We start from the raw sequence: 18,164 nt of genomic DNA, 5'->3' as shown, positions 1-18,164 counted from the left end.
AGGGGGGATCTTGTGGCCTGTTATAAACTGGCTGGGAGGGGGGATCAGCAGGCGCTGGGGGAGTCCCTGTTCCCCCGAGCGCCACAAGGAGTGACCAGGAACAACAGTCACAAGCTGGCGGAGGGAAGGTTTAAGTTGGACATCAGGAGGCACTACTTCACAGTCAGGGCGGCTAGGGTCTGGAACCAGCTTCCAAGTGAGGTGGTGCAGGCTCCCACCCTGGGGGTTTTTAAGAGGAGGTTAGATGACCACCTTACCGGGGTCGTTTGACCCCAGTACTCTTTCCTGCCATGGCAGGAGGTCGGACTAGATGATCTGCTCAGGTCCCTTCCGACCCTAGAAACTATGAAACTATTAAATTATACACTTTAAATATTTTCTTAACATAACTTTTGTTTAATAGTTCACAGATATCTTCAAAAACTCACGTCATGATATATACCTTTACTTCTCAATCACTGAACTGTCTCTAGCCCTGAACATTAATAAAAAAAGTAATCTAAAAGCTGTTCTTTAGATAGTCATGGTTTGATAATCTCTTTCTTCCTAATGGATTAAAGTTCATACTTCAAAAGCTGCCAATTAGTCATTTTATTATCACCCCCAAAATGCTAAGGACCAAATGGAAATCGAATCTATATAAAACTCTAGATGTGGTCCCGTCATATTAGAACTGAGGCATGTTGGTGAGCTAGTGTGGAAACGTGATTCAGAAATGTACATCAACACTTCTAACAACAAGAATTTTGACCTTTGGAGATGTCCTAGTAACCGTGTGTCATTAATAAGGTCTGCTTTAAGAGTTCAAACTGGGAAGGATTTAGCTTTAATTCCTTAGTAATATACCCAAGAACACACATATACATAAACATTTAAATAATATTAAAGTTGACATATTAGGAAATTTCTAACTTCATGAAAACTGAAAAAACACCATAGAGTCTCAGCAGTAGGTTTTTTAATGGCAACACAAATAAAAAAATTATTGCAACATACATATATTTCAAAACAAGAAACATTGAGAGACTGGAAACAAGCACATATTGTGGCTCCCCTCCAATGTAAAAACTGACATTGGATTGATTCCCTATTGCCCTGTACTCCATAGTCCCTTATAACACTACAAATTAAATGAAAAAAACAAATATAAACAGTACAAGATGGCAGGGGAATCAAGGTTATATTATATATGTTAGTTATTTGAATGACATTTCTGCCTTAATAAAAAGGAGGATTAGGCATATGAAGACTCGCAGCCAAAGTCTTCAAGACAAGCTAAGAAAATTTTAAAATAAATGATGACACCAAGTGGCTATCTGCCAGTATAACAGCCTAGTATTTCACCAGCAAGAAGCTGAATTACTATTGTATACATACCGTACACTACTAAAGTCAAACTAGAGCAAATATGCTTCAGTTAATTAACATAGTTCTAAAACAAAGTCCATTGTTTAGACTTTTAAACAAAGTCTAGTATGCACATTTGTTTGGGTTATTTGTAATCCCAGTTATAACTCTGGCATATTCTATTACATTAGACCAGAATGCTATATGTAAAAGCTCCAGTCTTGACTGTTAACAATTTAAGGTTTCAACAATTCCCCGTCTTAAATCAACTTGTTTAAAATCTTATTCCTTTTCCCCTTAGCAAATAAATTTATACCGTATTTTTCTGTACTAATGCAAGGCCCCCATGCACAAAGATCTTGATTTCTAATGAGGTTTCTGGTGTTTTGCACTTATATAGGTAGATGATATTTACACCTTAATTATTCCATTACTTAGTGAAATTGGTGTGTTTTGGAACACTTGCACAGTATTATCTGCATTTGTGGCAATGCTTGCTGTTTTCTCTTGCTAGTATTCTCCAGGACAGCTTAATCATATGCCATAAATATATACTGTCACTTTTAGAAATCTTCATTTGATTTAAAAAAAAAAAAATCACTGAATCTATGAGCTCCTTATAGAACTTTCCTCACAGCAGTGGTCAAATCTGGGGATCATTTTGCCAGGTACCTTTTAGAAATTATGACCATACTTTGCTTTAAGTACTGTATATAATTGATGCTTCTAGTTGCTTATATTTCAGTCTAACTTTTTTTCCAATAAATTTTGGATAAAACTCACTCACTTTGTTTTCCTGAGTAACAAGAATACTTGCTCCCCCTGGTTTCAGTGGCACTTCTTCCATTGCTCCAAACACATCAGTCTCAACTGAGAAAGTCAGCTCCAGACCCAGATCACTGATATCATTATCTAAAATCCACTGCAAGTTCTTGGCATACTCTGGATCAATAGATGCTACATCCTGATAATTTACCGGAATACCTGAAAAAAATAAAACCAAAATCCACATATAAAGTTATTTTCTCTATTCTGCTTGTTCTGTGGTAGAAGACTGCCCTCTAGAGATAGTCTAAAAGAATGCAGTGATAGAAGAAAAAAACCCCAGAGTCCTGATTCACAATACAATGTAATTTACTTCTTCAGCATTTGGAAAGAATCCACAGAGTTATTTTAAATATTTGGTCTCCTGGTGGACCAAAGCCACCAAAAGCTGTGCCTTTCTGTGACACTGATTCAAGCCTTGAGTTCATCATGAGGGCAAAGAATAATCACCCTGCTCCTTCAGTCTCCTAAAAAAATAAGCCTATGCTGCAGGAATTTGCATTCTGTAACACTTCACAGGTACAACCGTCTCTGATATACATCCTCTCTGCCCACTAAAAAGCAGTTTCCAACTGGAAGAAAATACCAATGAAGTTATTATGAAGATTTTTTTCTATACTTGAAATACATGTTAATGTCCTTGGCTTTTTAAGTTTCTCCTTTTTTCCTTGCCATCCTTTCAGCAGCAATCTGTTTCAGCTATACTAACTCACTTCTAATACAAAAACTAAATTGTGAAACTTTTAAGCAACTTCCAAATTAACTTTCATAATGTAATGTAAAGAGGCTGAAGGGCACATAAAATTGCTAGATGCTCAGCCAAGCATGGAAAGCAATTTTAAAACTGCTTATTTCCATCCATCTCCACAAACAAGTATCCCCTTTGTAGCTTTTATATTATGCAAACACTGCTGATAACTAGACCTGCCCCTATGTTTTCCCCGCTATGAACAAGGGGAGGTAAGAAAGGCCCTCCAAGCTCTTCTTTGCCTTTCAACCAGCCAAAGCTATAAAGACCTCTTCCATTTCTAGGAACAACTTTCTTCTCCTTGTGTTCTATAACAGGAAAGGCACTTTATTCTCTGTTATTCTTAGAGTCATTTCTGTCCATTCACACACCTAAAATGTGATAGTATTGAGCTACAGAACTATCCACATCCACCAAGAGAGTTCATGGAATGTCTTGTGAGAGCATGACACTGCAGCAAGGAATTCCATCCAAACCTCCACTCCCGTTACTTCTTCCCAACTAACAGTATGTCGTAACTGTCACAGCATGCTACTTACTCCTGAAGTTACGTAGAAATCCAAAACGAGAGAAAAGGGTATACAACAAGTACAGTGACAGCACAAAGAAGGCTGAGAACTAGTTATATTTAAGTAATCCTTCTCCTTCCAAGTCCTCCATGCATGGAAGAGTAACATGTACTGTGAATCAGGGGGATGAAGAGCTCTGCCTAACTATGGACTGCACCAGCATTCCTTCACGCTGGGCATTTGAGCACACTGCAAAACAGAGTATAAAGTCCTAAACTTAAGCTGTTGCTTTGCATCTCAACACCATAGGAACCTATCTATGGGTTCCTGCTATACCCATGCTGTGTTGTGAAGAAAGACTTCTATATTGTAAGGTACTGTTTTTCTAGATAAGATGCAGTAATGGTCCATATATCTCCTAATCCATCTTGAAAGTCTATCCCAGGGATCAGCAACCCCTGGAACACATGCCCAGCATGGCACGCGAAGCCATTTCGCTTGGAACGCCACGGCCAGCCCCGGCTCCAGGTAGCTGCTGCCAGCAACAGAGCCCAGAAAGGCTTGCAGAGTCCCAGCTGCCTGCTGGGAGCAGCCCGGGGTCCTGGCTGGCAGCAGCTCCCCAGAGCTGAGGCCGGCTGCAGCTGGGAGGCTCCAAACAGCTGTGCCAGGCTCCGGGATCAGCTCCGCACTGGCGCGAGCAGGCACCCTCAGAGCGGGCAGTGGAGGAGGGGCCCGGGGCAGCGCAGCCCTGGCCTCTCCCCAGCTCCTGGCACAGAGGTGATGAGCCCAGCGCAGCTGTTTGTAGCCAGCCCGGGCTCTGGGCAGCTGCAGCAAGCAGAGTGCAAACAGCTGCGCCAGGCTCCAAAGCTCCAGCATCAGCTTTGTGCTGGCAGCGACTGCACGGGCACCTCAGCGCGGACAGCAGGGTGCAATAGGACTCCTGCAATAGGAGTGCAATTTACTTCTGCAATAGGAGCACTATTTGAGAATCACTGGGCATGTCTACACGAGACACTCCTGCACAGTGGTTACTGTGCATTTATTTAATACTTGTACTTGGCAGGAGTTACTTCGCAGTAGCATCGACGAACATCTTTTAAGTGATACTATTGCACAGCAGCCTAATACTGCGCAGTAGCATGCTGTGACACACTACTGCACAGTATTATTTGGCTACTGAACAATCAGTGTCTCGTGTAGACTTGCCCACTGAAACATATATGGCATCGGAGAATAAAGGAGAGAGGATAATTCTTTTTTTCCTTGTTGTATATAAAAAAAAAAAAAAACCCACAAGTGTGTACTCTCCCCCTTTTCACCCAAATGATTCTCTGAGTACTAGGCTCTCTATCTGAGCATACGTCAAGGGACAAATCCACAAAGTACTAAATGGCTCCAAGAAACAAAGCCATTATACAGGTTTTCTTGTGGCAGCATCAAGAATGGAAGCAGCTTTCAAGGCAGTGCCAACTTGTAACTTAATGCCACTTCAGAATCGCTAGCGACAATTTATTTAACAACATGGGACCAAAGAAATCCTGGTTTCAAGCTCATGAAAGAAGGCAATGTGGTGGTCAGAAGACTAGCATACATCTGATCCTGTTTAAAAGAATCTTGGTATCCCCAGTAGGCCTGTGCGAATAGGGAAGTATTTGATTTGGATTTGGCCGATTTGGAGGACAGCGACTCAATTCGGAAATTCAGATCAGTGTCCCAAATCAATTCGGCCAAATTGGCTTCAGAAGATTCGGCGCCGATTCTGAGAGATTCGGTGATCTGGCCATAGACTATAATGGGGAATCACTGAAATACCTATAAACTTTGTCATTTTTTGGCAGATTTGAATGAAAACAGCAGGGATGGTAGCCCATTCTGAGGGCATGAAACCTGTCAAGTTTCAAGGAGATAGGTGCATTGATTTTTGGGAAACTACACCCCAAACTGCTGAAAGCAAAACTTGCGTCACTTGTGTGTGTTAAGGCAGATTTGGATGAAGACAGCAGGGATGGTAGCCTGTAACAGGGGGCCTTCCCAGTACCCATTAGATCTCTGCCCACCCACCTGTTTCTGGGCAAGCTACCTGCCCCTATCTTGTTCAGGCAGAAACAGCTCACAAAAGGGACAGAAGGCTGCAGGCAGAGGCTTATATGCTGTTTTACGTCCCTCCCCCAGAGCACTGTGATTGGAAGGGGACTCGGGGAAAGATCATGGTCAGTGACCAGCTACAGATGTCAGTCTTTCCCCCCCTGCTCCCCCTCCCTTTTCTCAGTTTGTTCCCCTGAAAGACTGCCTTCCAAACCTCCAAAACTTTTCCCAAATCTTTTCCGAATCAATTCAGAGAGTTTACTTGGTCTCCCAATTTGATTTGGATTCAGTGATTCAGCCTCCGAAAATCGAGACAAATCTTCTCCGAATCGAATTGGAGACTGAAGCTTTGCACACCCCTAATCACCATGTTATTAATAAGCCTGGGCAGCATAAGCGTGGAACCTCAAAACTCTCCCCCTTCTAGAACATGAGAGAAAAGAAACAAAATTATATACTACTGAAACAGTGGTTACAATTGTCATTAATAAACTTCGCCTCCCACACCCTTAATTTAATGCAATCCTGAAATTTTAAAAAAAAAATTAATAATTGATAAAAAGCTAAATAAATTCTTAAAAATAAAAAACATTGATATTATCAGTCAAAATTATTTAAAAAATAAAAATCGAATTCTACCAAACCTAAGTATAGTTCACCAAAGATGAAAGATTAGCACACAAACAACTGCGCCACCTAGCTCCACTTACTGGTGCAAACTAAATTATCTAACTCTCCAAAATAGGAATTTAATTACTATACCAAGAATATGTTTGTAGAAAGACCTTGTGAAGTAAATGTTCACCAACTGCCTGTGGTTCAGAGCTAAACCCAAGATCTGTCCAGCAAACCTAAAGTAGTTCAAGTGATCAGGATTCACAGAAGAGTTACTGTTTGGCTGGAAAGTTGTTCCTGTAAAACAAAGGATTTATTAGATTTTTGTTGTTAGCCTGGACTTTGCCACTGCTGTTTATTTTTAACTCCAACATGTACTTCTCAAATACACTGAACAGTCGCAATTTGTTTGTAGAAAACCAAGAGCAGCAACCATTTAGTAGGCTCTCCTGGTCTCGCCAATATGGGAATGAGAGAAGTTAAAACTCAATTTTAAAAAGTTTGACAAGCTGATTTTTTTCAGAGGGGGAGGGAGTTGTACACATGTTCTTATTTAAAAAAAAAAATTAGGCCTTACTTATATTTTCAAGTTATTTTGGATTAACATTGGAGTGAGTTTAAACAATGGCTATTTCAGAATAACTCTGTGCTTAGACAAACTTGTTCTGGAAGAGAAAGACTGAAATTTATGAAGTGGATTAAGTTAAACCAGAAAAAGGTGCTCCTATTCTGAAATAAGCATCCATGACAGGAATTATTCAGGAGCAGCTAGCCCTGAATAGCTCCACCAGCAGACAAGTCCCCTTTCAGTTCAGGGCCACCAAGCTGTAGTTATCTCCTTTACAATTATTGACTGAGCAAGAGACATTGGATTTAATCTTGACTTGCATTAAGCAAGATGCAGGATAGAGTCTTTTACAGACACAGGCTTGTATGGCAATGATTCAAGTTAATCCTGACTGTCCTAGAGCAAAATTTTAATTCAGTTACTTCAAGAACTTAACATAGGACAAAAGGGTTGGCCATCTGTAGGACCCCCGAATAAAAGGCTTCGCCTTGGGAGAAATCCAATGCCTGTGTTTAGCCTTGGAATTTCCTTCTTAAAAGAAAGACGTGAGAAGTGTAATGGTTTTAAAATACAAGTTAAGGGCCTTCCTGGGTGGTACACATAAGTGCACATCACCAAAACTTGTAATAGGCAAGATCTGACATTACGAAAGAACAGAAGGATGCTTCTCTATATAATTAAGGTGAATTATGTAGCTTCAAGCTTTCAACTGTACGTTACAGGCTGAGTGAATTTATATAATGTTCACTGTTCAGAGTACTATAACAAGAACCAGACAATTTTCTTCAACATAGTTATACTTTTATCTGTGGTCCACTTCAAAGCTATTTTTCTCCTATTCTTCTACTTTGAAAAAGCAATTAGCTAGCTGAAGATTCTGAAACACCAAAGCATGCGCAAAATTTGACAAGTTTCCCTTTTCTTTTTCTTTTAACTTAGGTTGTAATTTTTTTCCTTCTGAACAACATTTCAAAGAGGCTTAACAAAGAATCAAGTTAAAATGGTATACTAAGACCCTCACCAGAGATCACTAACTTATGCCTTCAGTATGATGCTAATATGGTTAGAACCTGGATCATTCATGTCTGGATGGTTCACAACCAATTTAATTTGCAGTAAATGGACAAAATAAAAGCTAAAAATGCAACTGTTTTCTCCAGTTATTATTTCAATGGGTGCCCTATCTCCACATAGCTGGAACTCAGCAGCAGTGTTCTTTGAAATAAAAGGTCAGCAAAAAGTTGAAACACATCAGTGGCCCCACAGAGCTGTTAGCTGTGGCTCTGCATCTTCACCTCCAGCTAGTTCACAAACCCTTATCTTTCCAAGGAGGTACACAACATAACCCTGTGAAGTATCCAGGTTTTACTAGGTTATATATTAATGGTAATATAGGCCCTGGTTTTGTAGTATTTGGGTATACACATAAGGGGTCCCAAAACTTTAACTGGCTACTCACAGACTTGAACTACGACCATACAAAAGTGTTTGCTTAATCAGAGCCTACCCACTTCTACTCCATAGGTGGCTGCAGTAGAGACATTTCAGTCTTAGTCTTTTTAAAACAGTCTACAGAATCCTCCATGCACCCAGAACTTTTTCTTTTAATTCTCAAGAATTAACCCCAGACTGCTTCTGTCAGAGTTTTTTGCACACCCCTAAGCACTGTTAAAGTAGAAAGGGATGGGGAGGTAGAAAGCTTTGCATCTAGAAAGTTTCTGGGACAAAATATAAATACACCCTAGCAACCAGAATCCACTTACAGAAGAGCTGTTCCATGGAGAATACCAGCTGGTTTTACTTTAGAGTAGTTGTTCTCCACTTTTTAACACTCAAAGCACCCCTGAGAAAATGCCAACACTTGGTTTTCATTCTTTTTTTTGACTGGAAAAATAGATTGATTTTTCTGTTGCAAAGAATTCAGAAAGAACACAACAGGTGAGCATGTTTTTAACATGACGGACTTGTATTTCAAGTCTCTGGCTTTATTTTGTGAACGTTGTTTGCACACCTAATAGTTCTAACATTGTGGGTCACTCCACAACACCCTTGAAAGGATTTTATGGTACAATGATTAAGAATCACTGCTGCAGAGTCTACTTACATTATAAGATGACTTTTACTTGAAATATGAATATTTGCTGACCTTTTTTTTAGATTAGAAACAATAAGAAATACGAACGTACCATCTGCCGACTGGGTAAATAATGCATAATCTGGGTTAACTATCTCACTGGATAAGATATCAAACCATTCGCGTACCACACCTTGACCCTGCATGTCAAATGGATAACATATAGTATGGTAAGCAGAACAATCAATCATATAAATAGCTTAACAATTGAGTTTAAGAGTACTATTAAATTGCGAGTTAAATTTAATAACAGTTCCATTACTGTAACAATATTATTTATGTGTATATCTTAAAGCATTTTCTAAGGCAGTTTGCAGTATTTTTACCCACCATGCCTTCTTCTCCATGGAAACGTACAGCAATCCCCTGCTTTAACTTAGCACAATTTGCTTTAGACACAACTTCACAGCTACTCCTAAAAATAGAATCTAAATATGAAACAATTAATTAATTTTGCAGTCTTAATCTCATAACAACAAAAATAGTATACATTTTGTAGGTACATTCTCTCCTGGTCATGCGATACCTCTGTGAACCAAGAGGATGTCATTTTCATTGACTGGCCTGTGCACCATGTCTGAATCCGGCTGTCCCGAATGCAAGTGTTCATAGAACCATTCACAGCGATCTTTAAATGGCTGCAAAAGATAGGACATGTGCAATGTATTAGTCATTCTTGAGGCTGGTAATGAATCATTAAGTTAAATGCACTTTAAATATTAAGCTCCAATGAGGGACTCTAATAATGAGCAATTAGTAGACAATATGCATGCATTTTAACAAGATTTCACAAAAGGAATAAGAGTAAAATCAAGCACATATCTTACTAATAAAAATACTCAAAGCACATTTTCTATAGCTCATTTTTGCATTTGGAAAAGAAGACCCTTGACAATTTAAAGCTTATGTCCAGACACTTTGAATGTTATATCCGTCATTGAATACATTTGCAACCAATTAGTTCACTTTCAAGTTCAACAAAGCTTACAATAATGGATTCTTATGAACAAAGTTTTCTTTGAAGCAACCCTTCACATCCTCACTTGGTATATTGCACACAAACATCCTTCTGTCATTTTTCATCCCCAATTTCATAACCAATAGTATCTGACAATTAGAGGACCTCACTGAATAAGCAATTAAAGAGATATTTGTAAACAAAAACTGCTAACAAAAAAGCCTTATTTTATTCTACTCTCAACTGTGAACAATTTAATACATTTGATTTTTGATCCAAAACTGACCTTGTCCAAACTAAAAGCACAGATATATTTCTGTAACTCGGTCATGACACATGCATACAGGTTTGGCTTTTCCATATCCTTTCTGCCTCATGACCAGAGCTGAAAAATACTTGTGCTTATGTATCAGCGCATCCTAGGAAACATGGGCTATTCTCCTACATCAGTGGTTTTTAACCTATGGTCTGCAAGAAAGGACTACGATCAATCAAAAGTATAAGAATATCCACACTTACAAATCAAAGGGGTCTGCACCTCCATTCAAAATTTTTTAGGGGTTCACAAATGAAAAAAGGTTGAAAACCACTAACGTACACCATCTCAACAGGTGACAGAGCACCAAAAAGTGTCACAGGAGCACTAGATGGCATATGTTCTAAGATGCTGGGACTTTAGTTAAACTAATTATGCAGAGATTACTGAGAGAGGTTACTGGTATCCAATCCTTGGCATCTGGTCTCCAGAAGGGAAAAAAAGGAGCACAGAACAGGTTACAGGAAGAAACTGAGACACAGAGTAAATAACTGGTAGGGTGACGCACTGTTGATTATTGCAAACATGGCAGCTGAATACGAAGCACGAGTTATGTAGATAAAACAAGTTTACAGCAAACCATGCCACTATTTGGTTATAAATACAGTTAAACAAGCCAGTTCATGGCATCTGAAAAAATAGGCTATTGCCTATAAAAGCCTATGCACTTCCCTAAACCAGTTAGTCTTTCAGGTGCCACCCTTCCTGGTCTTCTGCCTGACTTCACACTAAAATAGCTAACTACCTCTCTGTAGTGCACAGAGGAATTTAATCTAGAACTTCCAAGATTTAAGATGTTTAATGAAAGAGCATTAGCCCACTGATTTTTTTTCAATGCCTCCTTCAGGCAGCCATCCAATAAAGGAATGGTCTCAAGAACTCACCCTTTGTCCCAACACCCAAATCCCCCACTGAAAGCTCCATTTACATCACAGACTATCATGAGAATCACTGGCTTTGAAATTCAGATTTGATGTTTTAAATCCTTAGTCATCTGATGCTTTGTTCACTATCATAAGCATGTCTTAACACTGGAAGTGGAAGGTTTTTCCTGTAACATGCTGAAACCAAAACAATTTTTCAAATGAAAGGCCCTGGATAAAAATTATCTGACCATAGCATGGCCAAAATGATAGCAACAACAAAACATATAATTTACTGCACTTTAAAGTACTTTTGAGAGCTCTAATTCAATAGCAAATAAGACCTACAAAAAGATTAGAATTCCCTAGAAATCTATACCAAAACACAACCCTTTTTCAGCAGACACTAGCTGAACTGATCAGATGATTTCTTCTTTTAGACTCTGAATATTTAATTTAATATAATCTCAGTAATTTTAGAGTATTTTGCTGAGAGCAAGACCTGACACACAGGTCTGCTTTTCCTTCACTGATCATCAGTCAGGCTGAATACAATACACCTTTACTTCATATATAGGACAAAATATGGAGCTTTGCTAAATAAAATCTGGAATGGATTGAAAAAAATCAACCAATGAATGAAAAAAATCCTCAGTATCCCACCCTGAAAAATTAATTGCGTAAGTAGGAATAAGGGTTAAAAATTCTCTTCAAGTCTACATAAAAACTGTCTAATACTGTGGACAGTAGAGGACAGGGGGAGTCCTCTATACCTATAAACCCTCCATATATGAATTTTTTCAACAAGACTAAAAATGTTGTCTCAGGGACAACATCCACTGTTTCTCCAGATTTCATAGATTCATAGATGTTAGGGCTGGAAGGGAACTTGAAGATCATCAAGTCCAGCCCCCTACCTCAGGGGCAGGAAGTCAGCTAGGGTCAAACGACCCCAGCAAGATAAGCATCCAAACGTTTCTTGAATGAGTCCAGAGTAGGTGCCTGCACTACTTCTGGCGGGAGTCTATTCCGGTCCCTGGGGGCTCGAACAGTAAAGGAATTTTTCCTTATGTTCAACCTAAAATGGTCAGATTTCAGAAAATCTTTACAAAGAAACTCGTGCCAAAAGACCAACAAAATATATATATATTTTTTTAAATGTAGGAGGTCTTTCCAATGAGGAAGAAGCAAAGCTATAATGACTACTACTGGGGATAAGTGAAAGGCTTCCTAATAAAGGTGTCCCTTGTTGAAATTTGTTTCTATTTACTGAAGAACAGAATTCTCTCCATAAACCACCTGTTGCCCACCAGCAGTCCTTGGATAATAATGACCATTTTGCAGCAGATGCTCATTTACACATGGGCATTATGTCCAGCAGTGCTTATGTTATTTAGTAACTGGGTATGCTAGGTTTACCTTCCAGATTTCTCACTTAATTGCCTGAAAGAGAAAAGATGGCAATAAGTGATTTCAAGAATACCATGTTAGCAGTCTGTCGACATGGGAAGTTATTGCCGGATAGTTATTCAGCTTTAAATTGGAATCCTATCTTAATTAGATCCTACCTTAATCGCTTCTTGGCCTTTTGTGGGTTAAGATCAAGTGTTTACTTCCCTCTTTAGCCAAACCCTCAGACAATTTTACCTTCAAATGGCATTTGACAGTTAGCAGGAAACAAATACAGAGAACATGCAAGATTCCTGAAAGCATGAATAAGGCAAGCTGCAAGAGAATTATAACTCAAAGACTAATGCAAAGTATTGTGCAGCTGTGTACCACAAATATTTGGCCACAATTCTTCTAAAATACAAAAATCAATAAGGTGTATGTATAAGGTCGAAGGCAGAGCTGTACAGAGATCCCCCAAACTAGTTCTGTGCATTAGAAGCAAAGGGAATATAACTATGTTAGTGTGATACTGTCAGCTGATACCCAAGAAGCAAAGCTACGCAAACATGGCTGTACTAGTACTGGTTCTGGAAGGAGAGCTAGCTTGGGATGTGCATCTGCAGGAAGCTGCCTTGCATCATATAGAAATGCCTTAGCTTTAAAAGGAAAGCAACAGAATTTTAAAACTTTATCAAACAATGTCACAATGTATTTCTTTAAGCTCCAACGTAGAGGTTTTCAAGCTTCCTAAAGCCACAGAACCTTTTTATATCACTTCTGCTGCTGCAGAACCCTTACCCATATCCATCAAGCCAGGCAACACAGCCTGGCAACGGGGATGCACTGCCTCCAGGCCTGTTCCATTACCCCAAATCTCTTTGCAGAATCCCTGGATGACCTATTGCAGAACCCCAGGGTTTCCCAGAACAGAGTGTGAACACCACTGCTCTAATACAATTCTTACAGACAACTAAACTTTATTCTACTCATACAGAGCCAAGGAAAATGAATGTTGCATTAAAGGTTTAACTAAGCTGTGCTTAACATTTACCTGTGCTTTTATAATGTGCATAAATCTGGACATCAGTTCAGGACACTCCAGAAGAAAATGGAAGTGGTCAAAAATTATTTTAGGATTTCTGAAAGAAAAAAAGTGTTTTAAAATTAGAATGTCATTGGTAAAAAGTACGAACAACTAATGAAACATTCTAGGTGACAGAAATGAACATACCTAAAATACATTTTAAAAAATGGCACAGTAAGTACAGTACGTTTTCAAAAAAACCCCAAAAACACCACCATGGTGTAAAGTGTGTTTTCTTGACTTTCTGCCCCAAATAGTGAATTTTACCTCATCTTTTATTTTAGAGAAGCAAGAGGGGTTCTCTAAAGAATATGCAAGGTTGTGAGCTGAGTAGTCCTTGGAGGATTCCGTGGAAAGAGCCAAATGCTGGCATAATGCTTAAGCTAGATTTTGCATTTCTTTTAAAGTTCCTTTTGTGAGAAAAGCAAACTTCAGAAAGGGGGTAAATTTTGACCTCTAGCCTCTGTTTGGAAGAGTAAGAAAAAAGACCTGCTCACAGACCAAAAGCCTGATTTCCATCTTAACATATTTGGAGATCTAAAACATAGACCATACTCGTTTACATAAAGAGAACAGCCTCATGTAAGCTTCAGTCCTGTACCTGCTTACATTCAACCATACATTGCTTAGGAGCAAGAGTAGTTCAACAGGGCTCAGTGGGACCACTGGCATGGGGAAACTGAAACAAAGTGTAAGTACCTGCCAAGACGGCACCCAGCCACATATCTCTGAATGACCATTAAATATGGTTTTAGAGTAACATTTGGAATAAAAGCATTTAAAATTTGAAGGCCTACCTGTTAACAAAACACTTCAGAACATCATCATGTTTGCAGACAAATTCTATGAAACGAGGTGATGTCATCCTGTAATACAAATAAATGCATGTTTCATAAAGCAGTTTTCTTCAGTTAAAGAACAAAAACAAGCAAAAACAGCATGTCGTATAACAAATCTAGATATGGTATAAAAATTAATATCCATAAAGTTATGTAAATCAGTCCCAAAAGAGTCCAGAAATAAAGGCAAGAACAAGACATAACCTGACTGGAAACTGCTCTTCAACTTAAGAAAGCACATGATTGTGAATGAACTGCATAAGAAACCTTCTGCAGGACTTTTGCCTCTTTCAGAATGCAGATACACAGTGCACACATCCCTGTGATGCAGGTGTTAAACAGTTTTCTGTCCAATGAATGGAACACGGACTCATTCACCTCGTGCTTTTTTAAGTTGCATACAGAATGAGGAAATAACTATGAGAAAACAATATTAAAACCCTAATTAGCTTAATTTATGATTTTTTTTTTTTTAATAAAAGGAGGGTGGAAGAGACTGAAAAAAGGAATCCCTTATATAGAATGATAGTGCTATTTAGTAAATTTATTATCCTGCATACTTGCATGAGTGGCTAAATTTTCTAACCTGTCTAGCAGCAAACCAAAATCTTGACACCAAATGTCTGAGATATACGTTCCCCAAAATCAACGATCTATGCACACTGCCCACTACAAATAATAATTAAGAATGACTTTCTCCTGGAGCCACTTTTAAACTACCTAGAATCTACACGCGACTTGCAAGCCACTACGTGGCCATCCCAATATACACTGGGGCAAAACATTCTGCAGAGCCAGGTTTATTCCGAAGGACTTGTGTTCATCAAGCACTGAATTAGCTCATATGGCTCTCAAAGCCTGCAGGAGCTCCTAAAAGTTTTGACAATGCTCTGTTCTGTGATTTTTCAGACCACTAGGAGGCACAAGTCTAACAAACTACTCTTGTTACTACACTGATTGAGACAGAAGTTTATATATTACACACATACACAAATATGTATAAATGGATCTCTATTTTAGTAATGTCTTTTTTTTGACAAAAGATACTAAAAGCTCCCCACCCAACTCATTATTAATGTTAAGATTTTAATTTATATCTCCAAAAGCAAAGCTATTAACACAGAAGGTGATTTAAATATTTACTGAAATATAAGTCTGATGCAATGCCATTGGCATGATTTATTTCCTCCCAACTAAATTCAGAAATGTATTTTCCTTCCAAAAGCAGGTGACAGTAAGTGTTTAAAGCTGGATATGGAACTGTTTTCTTTATACTATTTTAGATGTCTATCAGCTCTTACAGAGAAAAATTAAATCCTGCATTCCCATTTTGCCAAGTAAGGAAATTTATTAAATTAATGTTTTTAAAGATTTAAGTCTACACCATTTGTATATTCAGTAATTTATTAACTCTGGTGACAAGTTACACTTTCCTATAATTATAATCTTCATTTACAGCTGGAACACCATCTTTAACTTCCTTCCTAGGTTGCTTTAAATATATTTTCCAAAATAAACTGAATATATTATAAGGGTGGGAAACTAAAGATTAGTTGTTGCTGTACATAAGAGGACATTTTGCCCAGTAAGTATCTGAGTGCCGGATAACCGAATGTGCCAGTTATCTGAGAGGCGTCTTTGCCTCATCAGGCAAAGACAGCCCTCCCACCTACAAACTAGTATCTTTCAATTTAAGACTGAATTCAAAGTGACTGCACTCCAGTGACCTACAGCTGAAAAGCATCATATCTTATTACAATACTCAGCAATAATAGTCAGGTGAGTTTGGCTTCCACTATCTATTTTTAAATTAAATGACAGTTCTACATGTGGTTTTCTGGACACCACAGTTACAGTGGTAGTTGGAGAAAATGTCAAATTAGGCAAAACTTCAGCTGCTTTGGCTGCTTATTCTTCACATGAATTCCAAGACATTAAATTGGTATTTTTCTGCAAATATCCCATGTGGTTAAGACAAAATGAAAGAAAAGAAACCCCTAGACAGTCAATATGAACAGAACTGCAAATCACATGATTAAGGAAAATAGGCTGCATTGTCTAGAGGTAGGTGTCATTAGAGCAGGGAAAAAAAACATTCCAATAATTGAACTAGTGAAAGCACTAGGAAGTGATCTCTTGATTGTCATTAGCTTAAGCTGGTCAGCATTAATGTTTTCCCAGGAAAGTATAGATGTTTGAAAAAAAAGTAATAGTCCAGGTAACAAGCAGAATTCTTCTTACCCCTGAGGCATCTGACAGGAGCAGCACATATAAAATGCCTGAATGACAGCACTTAGCCTGTTTGCTGTCATGGAGATAACATCCTGGCAATCAGCACAAGCTTCCTGCTTCCCGGCAGCATCATATGCTTTAGAATCCTTTGCGTCAATGGATAGCTTTTCTCCACTCTCAGTTCCTTCAGTGTCAAAGGAAGGCGTAGGCGTAGCATCCTGCTGCTCTGGCCCTTTTTGCTTTAGTAAGATGGAAGTAATGTTGGTAGAGTCTCTTTTGTTCTTCATCAATTCTGTAGCTATCAGAACAAGCCATTCATCTAATGAGTGCCACAGTAATTCCAGGGGCTGCAATGAACAAAGAGGCAACAAAAACATAATTGGGCATTTTTATGAATGTTTGCAATGGGGATAGCATGCAACTGATAAAATACATAAATACAACATTAGTTCCATGCACATAATTAAACTGCTACATGAAATTCTAATAAGTCATCTTAGAAATGAGAACAAGTATTTGTTTGTGTAAATTATTTTTTTTTAGATCCAAAAGGCATTTAGAAAATTACATAAAATTAAATAAAAAGCAAAATACAATCTATCAATCCAGCACAGTAAACAAAAGCTTATTTTTTTATTTCTGATTTTAGTGAATTGGTTCGCAATCAGGGTGCCATGACACCATAGGGTGCCATAAAATACCTTTAAGCGTGCTGCAGGGTGTTGTGCAATATTAGCAGCATTAGGCATACAAACACCTCCAAAATTCACATGATAAATCCACAGATTTCAGAGAAGAATCCAGTGTCAAAAACATTTGGACCTGCTGTGGTGTTTCTGAGTTCTTTGCAACAGAAGAATTACTCTACTGGCCCTGTCTTCCCCCTCACCCCTATCTCCCCACAGCCTTGGGCCCCCATCTCCCCCCCAAACTCCCTTCCACCCCACTATTCCCCGACTCAGGATCTGCCCTCCTCCCCACACTTGTGCAGCCTCTGCCTACTCCAGCAGGCGCCAGCCAGAGGCACAAAGCACAGCACCAGCCTGGTCCAGTAGCAGCAAGTGCTGGCACTACATTGCTGCTACAGAGTTGGGCTGGGGATGTGCTTTATGCCCCAGGCTGGAGCACAGGCAAGCAAGGATATGCTGAGGAGGGGCAAGAGCAGGGGTGAAGATGAGGATAGGGCAAAGGGACACAAGGCTACAGCGGACAGAAAAACGCAGGGGGTGCAGAGGTGGTGAGGCACAGGCAGCAGCCTAGAGGCAGGACTGGGGCTGCAGCAGCTACCTGCCATTTCTCCTACCCCTCTCCCCGCCCACCCACTATGTACTCAATTTCAAGACAAGGGAGTTTTTACGTGCTGTGTTAAACTAAACCGTCAGTTGGCAGGAATACCTTAAGCTTAACAAGTTCTGTAAATTAGTCCACAATTAACATATATATGCAACTCATATTTAGTACATAGTAATTAGGGTTTTAAATAAGAGTTTTAGGGCCAATACCGATACCCAATATTTAAGGAAGCATATCGGCTGATACCAACCTGATTTCCAATACAGCTGCCTCCAGTTGGCAAGTCCGGTGCGCTGGAAAGGGAGGTGGGAGGTAAGGGGCATGGAGGGAGCAGATCAACACCCCCCCCCCCCCCC

The 18,164-nt window shown here is 39.1% G+C and overlaps 1 protein-coding gene across 3 annotated transcripts in view; it reads right to left on the bottom strand.

Moving 5' to 3' along the window:
- Window positions 1-18,164, bottom strand: part of HACE1 (HECT domain and ankyrin repeat containing E3 ubiquitin protein ligase 1) — a 97,342-nt gene that overhangs the window by 32,828 nt on the left and 46,350 nt on the right. For all 3 annotated transcript variants that reach the window (XM_019520160.1, XM_019520162.1, XM_019520161.1), the window contains 8 exons: window positions 16,525-16,862; window positions 14,242-14,310; window positions 13,412-13,499; window positions 9,358-9,469; window positions 9,162-9,259; window positions 8,884-8,971; window positions 6,277-6,426; window positions 2,135-2,331 (listed from right to left, as the gene is read on the bottom strand). In XM_019520160.1, the coding sequence (XP_019375705.1) occupies window positions 2,135-2,331; window positions 6,277-6,426; window positions 8,884-8,971; window positions 9,162-9,259; window positions 9,358-9,469; window positions 13,412-13,499; window positions 14,242-14,310; window positions 16,525-16,862 (1,140 nt within the window). The remainder of the gene's footprint in view (window positions 1-2,134; window positions 2,332-6,276; window positions 6,427-8,883; window positions 8,972-9,161; window positions 9,260-9,357; window positions 9,470-13,411; window positions 13,500-14,241; window positions 14,311-16,524; window positions 16,863-18,164) is intronic.

Source organism: Gavialis gangeticus, unplaced genomic scaffold (assembly GCF_001723915.1).
Source record: "Gavialis gangeticus isolate Ggan-Ray unplaced genomic scaffold, GavGan_comp1, whole genome shotgun sequence".
In the NCBI taxonomy this organism is placed as follows: Eukaryota; Metazoa; Chordata; order Crocodylia; family Gavialidae; genus Gavialis; species Gavialis gangeticus.
The sequence above is the reverse complement of the archived record's forward strand: the minus strand, read 5'-3'. Positions and strand labels throughout refer to the sequence as shown.